This window comes from Lissotriton helveticus, chromosome 7 (genome assembly GCF_964261635.1).
Source record: "Lissotriton helveticus chromosome 7, aLisHel1.1, whole genome shotgun sequence".
Lineage (NCBI taxonomy): Eukaryota > Metazoa > Chordata > Amphibia > Caudata > Salamandridae > Lissotriton > Lissotriton helveticus.
Window position 1 is genome coordinate 1,708,107,335 of NC_136068.1, and position 14,153 is coordinate 1,708,121,487.

The window sequence follows — 14,153 nt, forward strand, 5'->3', positions numbered from 1 at the left end:
CACTAAAGTAGCACTGTAAAACATGTTGCAGGCCTGCCTCTGCAGCCTGTGTATGCAGTTCAAAACTGCCATTTCTACCAGGCAAAATAAACTTTATGCCAGGCCTAAATCTTCCTTTTTAATACTTAAAAGTCACCTCTATGGTAGGTCCCAAAGGCTTATTGGGCAGGGTGCATTGTATTTAAAAAGTTGGAAATGTGTATTCAGGTTTTACACGTTCGGCCAGTGAAAAACTCCTGCAATCATTTTTCACTGTTGTAAGGCTTATCTCTCGAATTGACTAACACTGGGTTACCTTATTACATTTAATAGGTGCTAATATATTGGGAACAGATAGCTATACACTTTTTACACTCAAATAAATTGTTATTCAAAATCACCTTTATTAATAAAGTCAGATTTTAAGTTACAATTCAGGCAATGCCACATTTAGAAAGTTGGCTTTTTTCTATCCCAACCAACTGAGTCTTTCTACTACTGTACCGGGTCACATGACTGTGAATAGCCCTGCTGTAGGAGAGGAGGTTGGTGTATTGCTTCTAGACAATGAGGTAAAGAGGACTTAGGTGTGGATAGGATGGGCCATACTGACAGGCTTGTGGTCTCCTCCAACATGAAAGAAATTCTTCATGAGAAGGTATCTCTTCAGTGGGACTCTATTGTGGTTTACCTGAGCCTGTGACTTTCCCATGCTCTAGTGCGACCAGATAACCGCGAGCGGTGCTTTCTGCTTCTAGGAGCTATTGTCACTAAAAACATAAAAATGTCATATCTTCAGCTACCATGATTGCATTTTTGTTGTTCTGGTATCATGTTATTTTAATTCACTTTATTTTTCTAAATTGGTTTGGAATTGTTCATGGGTTTTGTTTTATTTTTTTAATACTGTTTGTGTGCTGCATAAATAATTCACACATTGCCTCTAAATTCATCCTGACTGTTTTTGTGCAACGCTACTAGAGGATTAGGCACAGGCTAATTTAGTGAGATTGTGGTTCCCCCTGAAAAGGATTGTGGTTGTTGCCCGCGTGGGGCTTCCAAATCCCTTAACCAATTACCCACGAATCGGGGAGGTATCTCTACATATGTGTGCTAGTATTGGAATCTGGTGACAGCCTTGCCTAATGTTGCCCACAAACAGTTTCTAGCATGTATTCCTGGCATGTAATGTGTACACTGTCAATCTTGTCAGCATCAAACCCTACTTTACAGAACCTTTGCTTGCGATGCCCCAATGCTACGAAACTGCTTACCGAACCATCATCAGCTAAACATCGGCATGCATGTTCTTCACTGCGACTTCAAAAGTCACCTACTTTGGATCCACCTGAAAGTCTAACTCTTTCCTTTGCTCAATATTCAGATTGATTTAATATGGTCTTGAGAAAATGATTACTACCTTATTTTTGAGGGACAATTTGTTTATGTGCCAAACATTAAAAACTGGTGTCATGAATTTGTATTAAGTAAAGTAGGGACCTGATTGTAGTGCAGCAGGTGAAGGATTATTACAAAGTTGCAGATAATGTGAGCGGAATGCATCTTAAATTTGCAACCACGTTGTTACTACAGGTGATCATCACAAGGAAGCCAACCACTGATAAGGCACTAGCACTGATTTTACTCTTCCTCAAATGTCATTCCATCAGCAAATTCTCTATAGTGTAAGTAGTCATGAAATCTACATGTACCAATGTGTCCATCCATTTTCCTGTATGTTTGGATCCCTGTTTATTTATGTGGTTCTTCTTGTGTGCTAACAGCATCTCTGTTGTGTTGGGCTGCTTGTGTGCCTGTGTGTGTTTTGTTTGTGTTTGGTAAGTGAATAAAGTTACTCTGTTTGCCTTATTTTTACTGGCATCTCGTTTCCTCTTTTCCACTCATCTGTCACACTCAGCACTTTGAGGTAATCAAGCGAGGTTCACTTGTGGAGATATTTGTAAATGTGACAAGTACCAGTACAGAACTTTGCACCAAGATTGCCCACACATCCAAAATCAGGGCAGTGGGTGCTCATTTTGGGTATTTAATGAAGACAAGCATAGTAAGGTGTGGTCTAGATTAAGGACAGAATACCTTCAAAGCCAAGGAGACACCTAATCAAAACAATTAAAGAATGTACTGCAGGACACAGTGGATCTAGGAGTTAAGAGGCACATATCTTGTTTCTGCCACAGGTAGATTTGTCTTAGTGGCATAGAAAGCACTTTGCAGCAGGACAGATATGACTATGGCTGTGGATGTCCTGTATAATATTTTCTTTTTCTCTTGTTACATATGGCTTTTGTTCCAATGACTAGAAGTTGTGATTCTTGAAATCTTAGCATCACATAAATAGAAACATATTGGGGAGTGCTGTGAGTGCTTTGCTGAGTGCACAATAGACTCCCAGCTGCTAATGTCTCAGAAGATGCAGGCGAGAAGGATAGTATGATTGGTACACACATATTGAAAGAGAATAGGGCAGCAATGTTGTCATTGCTATTGAACATTGATCTCTCAACAGCAAACTACTTGTAATTAATCACCATCGGATTAAACACATCTGGATATCAAAACATAGCCTTTCTGTGGGTTTGTAAAAGTGCTGTCAACCCTAATTAACCGCTGCCTGTGCCAGATTATCCATACCGAAAGGTGGATCGCACCAGAGGTTGCCAGGTGTGGGTTATCTATGGCATCTTATTTACAATTTGCAGTGGTTGTGTGTCTGAATAGAATATCACTTTCAATGTAACTTGCAAGGATGAATTCATAATCCCCATAAGAATTCAATTCAACTAAATAAATTTAAATCAAACATACATGACTACATAAATGACAAACATAAACACAAGCCAGGTGTATAGAGAAAGGAATTTATCAAAAATTTAAAACAATTCATTTGATATACAGAAAATGAAATAGGGCTGCAGGTTGACACTCAATGTATTCATAAGCAACTCAACAGAACCTATTGACACCTATCCAAAAGCATAATGAAAAAACAAAAGGGATGAGGCGGAGGTCGACGTTTCGGTCTCCTACAGGATGCTTAACTTGCGATATGGACAGGACCCCCGCCTTGTAGATCTCCGAGAGAACGCTATTGAATCTGCAGAAGTTATCTGAAGTTGAACAACGTTAACTTTTGACTAAGAACCCTATTCGATTAAATCCTTTGAATCGCCGCTTGACGGACGTGGCAGTAAGATTGGTGCACTGCGTTCACGACCCTAACTATATCTAAAGATTGGGCGATACTTAACTCTCCGGAAGACCCATGTTCACAACTTTATGACGTGTGACGTCGATGCTCTAATTGAATTTGAAATTGACATACTTTATATTCCAATTGTCATCAGTCCTGAAGATGGTCTCGTTAAGCATCCTGTAGGAGACCGAAACGTCGACCTCCGCCTCATCCCTTTTGTTTTTTCATTATGCTTTTGGATAGGTGTCAATAGGTTCTGTTGAGTTGCTTATGAATACATTGAGTGTCAACCTGCAGCCCTAGTTCATTTTCTGTATATCAAATGAATTGTTTTAAATTTTTGATAAATTCCTTTCTCTATACACCTGGCTTGTGTTTATGTTTGTCATTTATGTAGTCATGTATGTTTGATTTAAATTTATTTAGTTGAATTGAATTCTTATGGGGATTATTAATTCATCCTTGCAAGTTACATTGAAAGTGTTAAATTTTGCTTAAACGAATTCCCTTGAAGGCACCTTTACCCCTCTACTTAATTACCCAAGCCCTCAAGGGTAGTCTGGGTCGCTCACTTTTTGAAAATCTGAATAGAATATCATCGCCCCTTTCAAATTGTCAACTCAGGATATTGCATTATATATATCTTCAAATCAAATTCACTTGTAAAAACAATTTGAATGTCAGGGTTGCGTCACTTCTTGAAGTGCTCTTTCACAGATCCCAATACCTTTCTAGATCTCATGAACTGGATCTCCCACAACACAGGTATGAGAAACAAGACCCCCCAAAAACAGTGGAAACTCACCAACTGTAGTCTGCTGCTTCGGATATCCAAGAGTCATGAGTCCAAATGGTGAGTCGGGTGCTTCCACAATGTGGGTGCCAGGCTCCTTGCCTAAATTATATATTGCTGTGGAGTAAACAGTTCCAGGGATTGGTTTCCACTCAATATTTGGAACAGGGTTTCCATCAATGGTAATTTTATGCACTGCGGAAGTCTCTACTGTGATGACTAAAACAGTCTTCTCAAATTTGGGATAAACAACAACTGCATAAATAGTGCTATATTGTTTTTTGTCTGGGACATTGATAAAGGAGGGCTCATGTGTTTTATCCCCTTTCCTGAAATATATAACTTGGACTTTGACTTCGGCTGTGATGGATACGGTAGAGGATTCCGGGACTACAATCTGTATCACCTCCCCAGCCTTCATTTTTCGACTTTGCTTGTGGTCATCCACCTGGTATTCTACTTGGGAGGGTCGGGAAGCAACAATGAAGACCACGTCAGTACTTCCTGGGTATGCCAAGGATGGGAAGAGATATTCTTTTCCCCACCGAGAGACTGGAAGAAGCTGAGTTGAGACCTGGTACGATGGGAAGACAGTATCAGCACTGCTATATCCGCAGGTAACAACAACAGGATGAGTGGCTAACACTCTGGTGCCAGACGGGTTGCCTTTGCTCTTTAAAAGGATCACCTCAAAAGGTTTAAGTTCGATAGTGATTTTACTTCCTGGTTCGTAAGTTTTTCCTTTGAAATTCACAGTTTCAGTGGGGTAGATCTCAACTATGTTTGGTACTTGGAAATTGGCAATTGAAATGTGTTTGTTATCCTCATCTGATTTCCCAGGAGGTGTCAGCACATAATACTCAACTCCCAGTTCTTGCAAAGGAACAACTTCAGCGACCTGTACTCGGTTGTCTAAGTAGATGGTCGATGCAACTGATATTGGCTTGTCTGATGTAATTGAGACTGGAGCACCAGGTGTGCCCGACTGCAGCATCTCTACAGTGATAGGAATTGTAATGGTCTCTATCTGACCCTTCACCAAGGTGATTTCTTTCTTGATGTTGCCGAAAACAAACGTGATGGTCACAGTGGTTGCATCGAAGTAAGCCGTAATGATGAACAGAAACTTTATTAGTTTAGTGTGGTGAACGTTTATTGGGGTGATGATGATGAAGTCTTGCCCAACAGGATTAGAGGGATTTACACCTAGAAAACAATAGAACGAAATGTCATCAGTCTAGCACTCTACTCAGTTACAATTTAACTAGTTCTTACAGGCCATTACTTTACTCTGTGAGGGCAGACTTGAGCAGTGCCTCCATTTTTATCATACTTGATGTTTTCCTTTTAAAAGTTATAGTTTAACATTTGGCAACCCGAGTTTCATGTGGTAAAGACTGGTTTCTGTTTGTTTACATCATGGTAGGGGTTTTAACCTTGAAAGTGTGATGGTTTCACCACTGTACTTTTCTTTAGCAGATTTTAAACCAGATGTCAGTGGAACGAAGTACAGATGTCTTCTCGGGTGTTAGTGTGTCTTTTGGTGGGACAATCCGTTGCCTGGCATTTAATCACAGAGATTGAAAGCAGTCTTACCTGTAATGTCAAATCACTCCCATCCTAACAGGTGACTCTTGTACTAGTATTCACAAAGTCACAAAACAAGTGGAGGAACACCCGGGCTGTATGACTTTGCAACGTTCTGACTGTCTGGTAACAACAATCTGCAGGAACCCACCCACTCTGTTACTGCCCGTCGCAGCGACCACCGTAGCAATGGACAGCCTTAGCTAGTTTCAGTGATCCTAAAGCTTTGCTTGGTGTGACCACGGACCTTTTATCACCCTGCTCAATGTTTGTGTCATTGCACTTTCGTTAGTGCCGCCTATTTAAGACCTAGTAGAAAGCCAAGCTGTGGACCCACAAGTCTCTAACACACTGCCCCTGTGTTCCTCTGCAAATAATTTCAACATTTCTGCCAAACCTGGCGTGTTCCTGCTCGACAGATGTTTATCACCAGTTCACAGGCTCCAACCAGTGCTTTTGTATCTTGCTCTGCACCAAAGTACTCACATCTGCTACAGATCTGAGCATCCACGATTGCACCTCCTTTAGGCAGTAGAGTCCACCTTCCCCATGGCCATGCTGTGACAGAGAGGGCAGATGGAGGCAATTGATTATAGTTTGATGCGTGTATGTCTTATTTCCAATGCCCACAAAGTGGAGGCTGCCTACTGGCTCTCCATTGGAAAATATGCACTATCTATAATGACCGAAAGACTTCATGTCTTCCATCATGCACAGTATGCACTTAGGTAAAATGTTTAGAAGGGTATGAGGGATTGGGATACTCCCGACTCCTTTTTCGTATGCTGCAAGATGGAGGGATACCATAGAAGAAAATCTAACCTTTCTGGTAACTGCCTTCTCTCTACCTCCGCATACCACTACTGCATACATTTTCTCCTTTCTTCGTCCTTGCTCAAGCCAGTGCAGCTCAGATTGTTCTATCTGTGTAGCCTCAGAGATCATTACAATGAAGTTGGTTGAAGATGTTTGCAGTGGCGTAGCTAGAGCTTTTGTCACCCGGGGCAGTACCTGAGATTGCTACCCAGTTACGGCCAGTGTAGGTAAGAGCGGGGTTGGAAGGAGTCAAAAGACGACAACGAGGGAAAATAAAGTAATGAAAAAGAAAAACACTTCCTTCCGCTCGCCAAAATTGCTCACCTCACTTGCCGCCCTCCAAAAAGTACCGCCCTGGGCGGACTGCCGATCCCTCTAGCTACGCTACTGGACATTTTTGTAGACCCCCACTCTCTCGATCCACGTAATCAGCCTCTGGCCTGGAAGAATTTTACATTTGTGAAAAGGGAGGTCATGGCTGATGATACGTGCTCAGACCAGAAAACAAATCTTGCAATGCCAATAGGTCTGGCTGGGATTTTGAGTCCTGACGGAAACTTTAAAAAATCCATCAGCATTGAAAAAGCAATAGCTTTCTCTACACAATACTTCTGTATGACAACTATTTTAATGAGTGTACATCTGAGGTATGAAATAGCCCCTCATGCAGTGCAATGTAAGCACTCCATAGAAGGTGAATTGATATACCCAACTGCCAATAGTATGAGGTGAGAGAGAAATAATCCTCTAGGTGGAGCCAAAGAATTGGGAACACTAAGTCTGGAAACAAGCTGCGCTGTCTTGACTTGTAATGCTGAGACTGGAAGGCTGATCAGGGGCGGTTCCTCCTTTAAGGCTAAGGAGCGTTGCTCCACTAACTAAATTGCCACCAGAGATTAAAAATATAATGGTAATTAGTTCATGTATTTATTTATGTATTTGTCCTCATTTGTGCAATAACTAGGGATAAAGGAGATATCAGGGATTTTGTTTCTCTCTGTGCTGTCTTGAGTTTGATTCTGTTTCTGGGGGGCCCTTTACTCTGATAGACACCTTCCATCCTGTCCCATTGGAGGGGGGCTGCTTTCTGGGGCCACCAGTGCGAGTACCTTATTTGCGGATTATTGCTGTATTGCGTAATCATTGGACGTTATATTGTCCTTTGTACCGTTAGATACATATTATATTCTCTTTCCCAAATATCCCAAAAACCTGCCCTCTTGCCTGGCACCCCCCTCTGTCCATTTTGTTTATTCTCTGGACTGAAGTTATCCATTCTTGCTGTGTGGGCGAGATATTAGATATCTACTAGATGCAGATATCTCTCCTAGCCCATAGGATCACAATGAAAAGTAAATTATTGTGCTTGTTACTTAATTTACCCTCATTTTCACTACTACTGAGTACCCCAAATATAATTAGCTCTGAGTTTACCTCTATGCTGTGGCCCATCATATCTGTAAGTGTTTTCCCTACATCTCACCAGGAGCCTTGGAACTGGGGGCACTGCCAAAACATGTGTATGTTGGCAGCCTTGTCTTCTCCACACTTAGGGCAGCACTTCACCTTTTGCTTACTAGTCAGGTCATTTATTACCATTTTATTTTTCAATAACCTTGTCCCGAACCAAGCATCAGGACGGGGGTGGAGCCAAGCTGACCGGAAACAGTAGAGAGCAGTGATGGTCAGGGCCCTTAAAGTTTAGAGAGCACATGTCTCTTTTGCCGGCCGTCTTGTGACTGCCAGCATGACATGCAAGCTTCAAACCTTTCTAACCCAGCTGTCATAGAGGAAGTGCAGGCATCCAGTGCTCTAAGGAGTGCTGAGAAAGCCCGCTCTGTCCAATCCTGGAACTGATCTCACGCTTGTTAACAGCATCAGTGCCGTCCCGGAATTGGTTGTGGGAGTTGACTAGAGCCTCAAGGAGAGCAGAAGAGTACGGAGCAGGACGACGTGTCGTCGTGCAGGCTGCAGTTAAAGGTAAGTTATTTTTTATTTGATTTCATAGTGACTTGCATCTAGCACTCTTGAATGCTATCACCCCCACCATTTGCTCTCCCCACCTCCCTCAGAGTTGCCAACCGCCACTGGTGCTGGTGCCCATGTCCATTCCGCCTGCATCAGTTGTACTCCTGCTGGTAGTGCCCAACCATGCTTCTCTAACTGTCTCTCCTTTCGGAGGGGGTTAACTTCTTGCTCTTGCTCTCATTTTTGCCAAAAGGTTGTGACCAACAGTAGAGCACAGGAAGCCTCAGACAAATCGCTGCTCGGCTTGTAGGTTTGCAAGATTCCCTTCGCCTTTGCAACTCAGTTCTGAAAATAGGGGACACCTGGGGTGTCCCAAAGCACCGGGTCACAGTACTTTGGTCCATCTAAAGCGTCCCCTGCTTTCTTTAATGCTAACTGTATCTGAACTCCAAACCCTACATGGCCCTTGATGTCGAGCAACGACCCCCACCAACAGTGAGGCTACCCCCCACCCCCCGAAACAGTGAGGCTGTCCCAAAAGAAGAATCCTGTTGGTCTTTTAATGAGCTGTGAGGTGGTTTCCAGTCCATCTTCAAGAGATAACGGACAATATTTGCTACAAGAGTTTACCTACCTATATTCAACATGAGGCATGCAAATGAATTGACACTTTTCCAGTCTTGATTTACAGAGTTAGAATGAACTGTTACTTTGTTTTCCGTATTTCATCCTTGTGCAGTTCAGCTATGGCTTTGGTTACTATAAATGAAAGGTGATAGTATATTTTAATTGTGCCAAGGACAATCATATTTCCGGTGAAGAGTATTAAAACTATAAAGGGTTTGCGAGCAATAACCGTAACTTTCTATTAAAATTAAATGCATCAGCATTGGGTATTATTGTAATGCAAGTATTTATTACAATCATATCGAAACATATTACCGCCACTTTTAGGCGGTATCATGTTTTCTTGTTCTCCTTGCATATGTTTGCGGCATTGGGTTCAGTAAAAAAAAAAATCTAAAATATATATATATATATATGTACGCTACAATAACATCCAGGGTGGGATTTTGTGTTGAATAAATGAAAAGAAGTAGAGTGAATTAGCTGATATATTCTGAAAAAAATTAAATCTCTTTAAAGAATAAACCCATCGAGGGCTTAATCAATTTTTGGACACTTTAATATAAACCAAGCAGGGATCTTGTATATAGAAGAAACGCACTGGTCAATAAAGCTTGATGATATATATTTTTTGAAGTACAATGAATGAATTCGTAACACCCAAACACGATTTAAATAAGAATGAGTCCCAGGGGGACGTGGCACGAGCCGGTGTCCCCCTGGGAGAATTCGCGCGGTGGAATGCTCCACGCGTCGCGAGAGGGCAGGTTAAGGAAAGGGAGGGTTTAGAGGGGGTAGTTTAGGGCGGGAGGGACTGACGTCACAGCGGTGACGAGGATCAGTGAGGCGCAGGTTCGTTTGGGCCGCTCTGTGTTTTCCTGTCACCTGAGAGATTTTCTATGCGTCGTGAAGCCGTTTTTGTTTGAAGTTGGAGCTGAAGAGCGTGTCAACATGACGGACGTCGACATCGTGAGGGAAGCTGTGAGAGCTCTGCTGACGGTAGGGAGAGGTGATTTACAGCGTCCTGGAGCTGCTGTGGACTGCGCTGATGAACCGAAGCGCCCGAAGCGTGGGGTGGCAAGGGGGGTGAGTCAGGCAGTGGCTGCTTGTCTGCCGCAGTCTGGCCGACCCCCCCCCCTCATGCCCCTCTCCCTTGTCAGTGATTAATGCCACGGTAGCCAACATACCGCTTCGTCGTGTGCGCTCCTCAGGTAGGAGTGCTCGAGGCAAAAGAGCTCCACTGCGCGCTGCCTCTGCCCCAATTGTGTTGAGGGGACGCCCTGGTTTATTATTGCATACACAAACAACAAAGGAGTGACTAGGCACAGGCATTTGAAAAACAATAACCACGGTTCTCTTAACGTGTGGTGAAGGTTAAATAAATGAATAAATAAACCCCCATGTAAAGTGCTCTGTCTTTATCTAAGATAAAATGGTGCTGTCAGTTCCGTTAGTATACCAACTGGTACGCCTCTCACCCTCTGGAGCTAGTAATCTACAGTGGTGAAGCTCTATTCATTTAGAAGGACCCTCACTCACCACTAGTTGGTGACATGCTTCATCATCGGGTCCCCGCTAGGGTGACCGAGTATCACCCTAGCGTGCTACAACGCCTGACTACAGCGGAGCAGGATGTGGTGAGTGGAACAGTGCCCAAATCAAAAAGTGACTAAACGTGTGGTGTCAGTGCAAATTAAAAAATGCAGAGGTTGTAACCAGGTCAAAAATATTTTTAATGATGGCCAACCCGCATTGATTAAAAATAGTGAGTGGACTAGACAGGTTCTGAGTTACGGAACCACAGTCCTAAAAATCGGTCGACATGTTTCTGCTGTTTTATTGCATTTTGCTCAGCTTTCTTCAGGACCTAATAAATAGTCCTCCGGTGGTGTGCGCGCACTAAGGCGTACCCTCCCGGGAGGCTCTAAATGTGAAAAATTAATAAAATTTAAAAGAATGTGTGAAAAAATTATTTTATCACACAACAGTTGACCATGTCATCTCATGCCATTTGCAGAAACAATCATAGCAACCTATGGGAGAAAAAGGGACAAAGACAAAGACAAACAATGACACATAATTAGATCTCAATTGTGGTCCAATATCTCAGAATAAGCTGCATTAATGGAGCTGACTGGGTGTGTCATACTGGAAACAGAGCCCATCCAAAAGTGACGGTGCAGTATAATATCATTTCTATGAGTGCCTCAAAATTCTAGATCAGCACCCAACATGCCCGACCAGTTCTGCCGGTAAAATGCGGGGCAAATCGCATGTATATTCTGCTTTCAAATCAAGTCAGACTAGCCTTATACATATGGATCATTCGTCCCATAGTATCATTCATAGTCGAGTGAAGGTCTAAACGTTCCGTTTTAACGTCGTGTGTACAATATAAAAATCAAGGGCTGTGAACCTCTCCAAAACGGAAAAGGAGCGAAAATGCTATATTTCTTAATTACTCACAAAAAGCGGGACATTAAGATGCCCCTTCGGTGAGGGTGGCGCGGGTGTACTTCACGCGGTGGCTTTCTGCAATGGGAGAAAGTAAAGGGCGTAGGTATGTATCAATTACCCCATTGTCGAGAATAATGATAGCACGGAAAACCAGGGGCCCCGGGTGATTGTTTATCAGATCGGGTGTCACTTACTTCTGCACTCGCGGCTCCCCGCCCGTGACCTGCTTTCCTGTCCAACCCTCCCGGAAGCGATAGTTTCACCGGGAAGCGACCTGTGTTTATGAAACGCCCTGGGCGGAACAGAGTACACCACGTGGGACGCTGATAGTCACGTGGTGTCGTCTGCAGTGGAATTCTTAAAGGGATACAGCGCAAAAGGTGAGATTCTAATGCCAAGCATTGCGAGTTCGATCCCCCGCATGGCATTAATAACCACATTGCCCTGTAAGTGTTATCAATATTCTGAAGTCAGCAGATAATTAATTATCATTATTCCAACAAATGCTCATTTGGAATATATAAAGGGTGATGCATATTATATCAAGGAAGCAGAGTATTAATGATGCTAAATACACAACCTGCTTCTTCATACAAGTGGAGCAATTATAAATACTGCCAATGCCTCCCTTAGTTGAACACTCATCAAGCTCCCTACATAGGTTTTTTGCTCAGGGATGCTAAAACAAGGCGAGTTTCTCAGCTGTTAAAAGACATGGGGAAACAGAACAGGACATGACAAACCACGGACATAGTGTAATACTGTAATACTCTATCTTCGCAGGACACTGCCCCATGGAATATCATCGTTGAGACCAACCCTATTTGTCCCAAGACGATACACCCAACGTTGTTCACGTTCAAAAAGTGACGCCTCAGACCCATATTCTTGATGTTCTATAATGGTCCACTGTAAATCATTGGGGGTGTGTCCCGCCTGTAGAAAGTGTACGGTGAGTTTTGTGGTCATCTTTTTACACCGTATATTACTTCTGTGTTCACAGATTCTGATTCTTATGCGCCGCGTTGTCATTCCCACGTATTGGAGGCCACAACTGCACGTGATGAGATATACTACGTTAGTGGTGTTACAGTTCGTATGACCACGCTGCTCCCAACGGGTGCCATCTGTCAAGTCTAGATATTTGGTATTGGAGGTCAGGTGGCACACGTTGCAATTGCCACAAGAGAAATGGCCTTTAACCGGTGGGAGGCCCCATGCGTTGAGGACGCTTGGTGTGGGAACAGTTGTCCTTTCAGTTCTGGGTCTTGTGTGGACCAGCGAGTCCTTCAGGCTAGTTGCTCTCTTGTAGGACAATAAAGGTTTCTTCCAATCTGCTTTATTACTGGTTATAATCCTCCAGTTTTTCATGATACTTTTACTCACTGCGTTGGACAGTGAATTAAAAGTGGTGACGCAGGTTAGAGGAATTTCCTCCTTCTCTTTGGGGGGATTTTCATCCAACAGAATATCCCTCTGCTGGTTCCGCGCCCTCTTATGGCTCTTGTTGATTATCCTCTGCGGATATCCTCTGTTTTGCAGTTTGATAGACAAAGCATTGGCTTGTGATTTGAAATCAGTGAGGTTACTGCAGTTGCGACGTATCCTTAGATACTGCCCATACGGGAGATTTTCCCGTAGGGCTCTGGGATGGTAGCTGGTAAAGTGCAATAAATTATTTTTTGCAGTAGGCTTATAAAATGTCGTTGTCTCAAGCCGATTCTCCTTTCTCCTGATTTGGACATCTAAAAAGGTCAGCTCATCTCTGGAATATTCATGGGTGAATCTCAAATGATCGTCAAGTCTATTCAGCCATGCAAAAAAATTCAACAGAACCGCTTCATCGCCTTGCCAAATCACGAAAATATCGTCTATGTAGCGCTGCCACATAAGTATGTTACTACAGAATGGGTTTAGGGCACTCAGAATATTCTTAGCCTCAAAATCGAAGACATAGAGACCCGCCACCGACGGGGCAAAGGTGCTGCCCATCGATGTCCCCGTAGCTTGTAAATAGATCTTGCCATCATGTTCAAAGAAATTACGTTTCAGGGCAAGGGTGGCGCATTCCGTTACAAATACCTTTGATGTAGCATACTCCCAGGGTGTTCTCTCGAGGGCTTCCTTCACCACCTTGATGGTCTCATCCTGCGGGATGCAGGTGTACAGACTCTCAATGTCCATAGAGACAAGAAAGCATTGATCATCTGGTAGGGTAATGGTTCTCAGTAAAGACAGGAAACTTTTCGTGTCCTTCAGATAGGTACATGTGGATTGGATGATGGGTCGCAAGAAAAAATCACAATATTTTGAGAGGGGTTCGAGCAGTGATCCTAGACCTGATACTATCGGTCTTCCAGGTGGGGGTAACTTCCGTTTATGAATTTTGGGTAATATATAAAAATAAGGTACCCGGCCTTCTGAAGTTGTTAGGAAGTCTGCCTCTTTTTTGGTGATGTAGCCATCCCTTTCCGCTGTTGACACCAACTCACAAATCTCATCTCGTAGATCATCCGTTGGGTCCACCATTAGGGGGACATAGTTGGTGGCGTTGTTCAACAGGCGTAAACATTCCGCATCATAGTCTTCTTTGTTAAGAATTACAATGCCACCCCCCTTGTCTGCTCCTTTGATAACGATGTTGTCGTTTTTCTTGAGAGTTTGGATTGCCTTAAACTCATCAGCAGTTAGGTTTTTGTAAGGTGTTGGTTC

The 14,153-nt window shown here is 43.1% G+C and overlaps 1 protein-coding gene across 1 annotated transcript in view; it reads right to left on the bottom strand.

Moving 5' to 3' along the window:
* Positions 1–4,980, bottom strand: part of LOC144769654 (uncharacterized) — a 108,523-nt gene extending 103,543 nt beyond the window's left edge. The window contains exon 1 of the mRNA XM_078653829.1: positions 3,999–4,980. Within this exon, the coding sequence (XP_078509955.1) occupies positions 3,999–4,980 (982 nt within the window). The remainder of the gene's footprint in view (positions 1–3,998) is intronic.
* Positions 4,981–14,153: the final 9,173 nt, after the last annotated feature.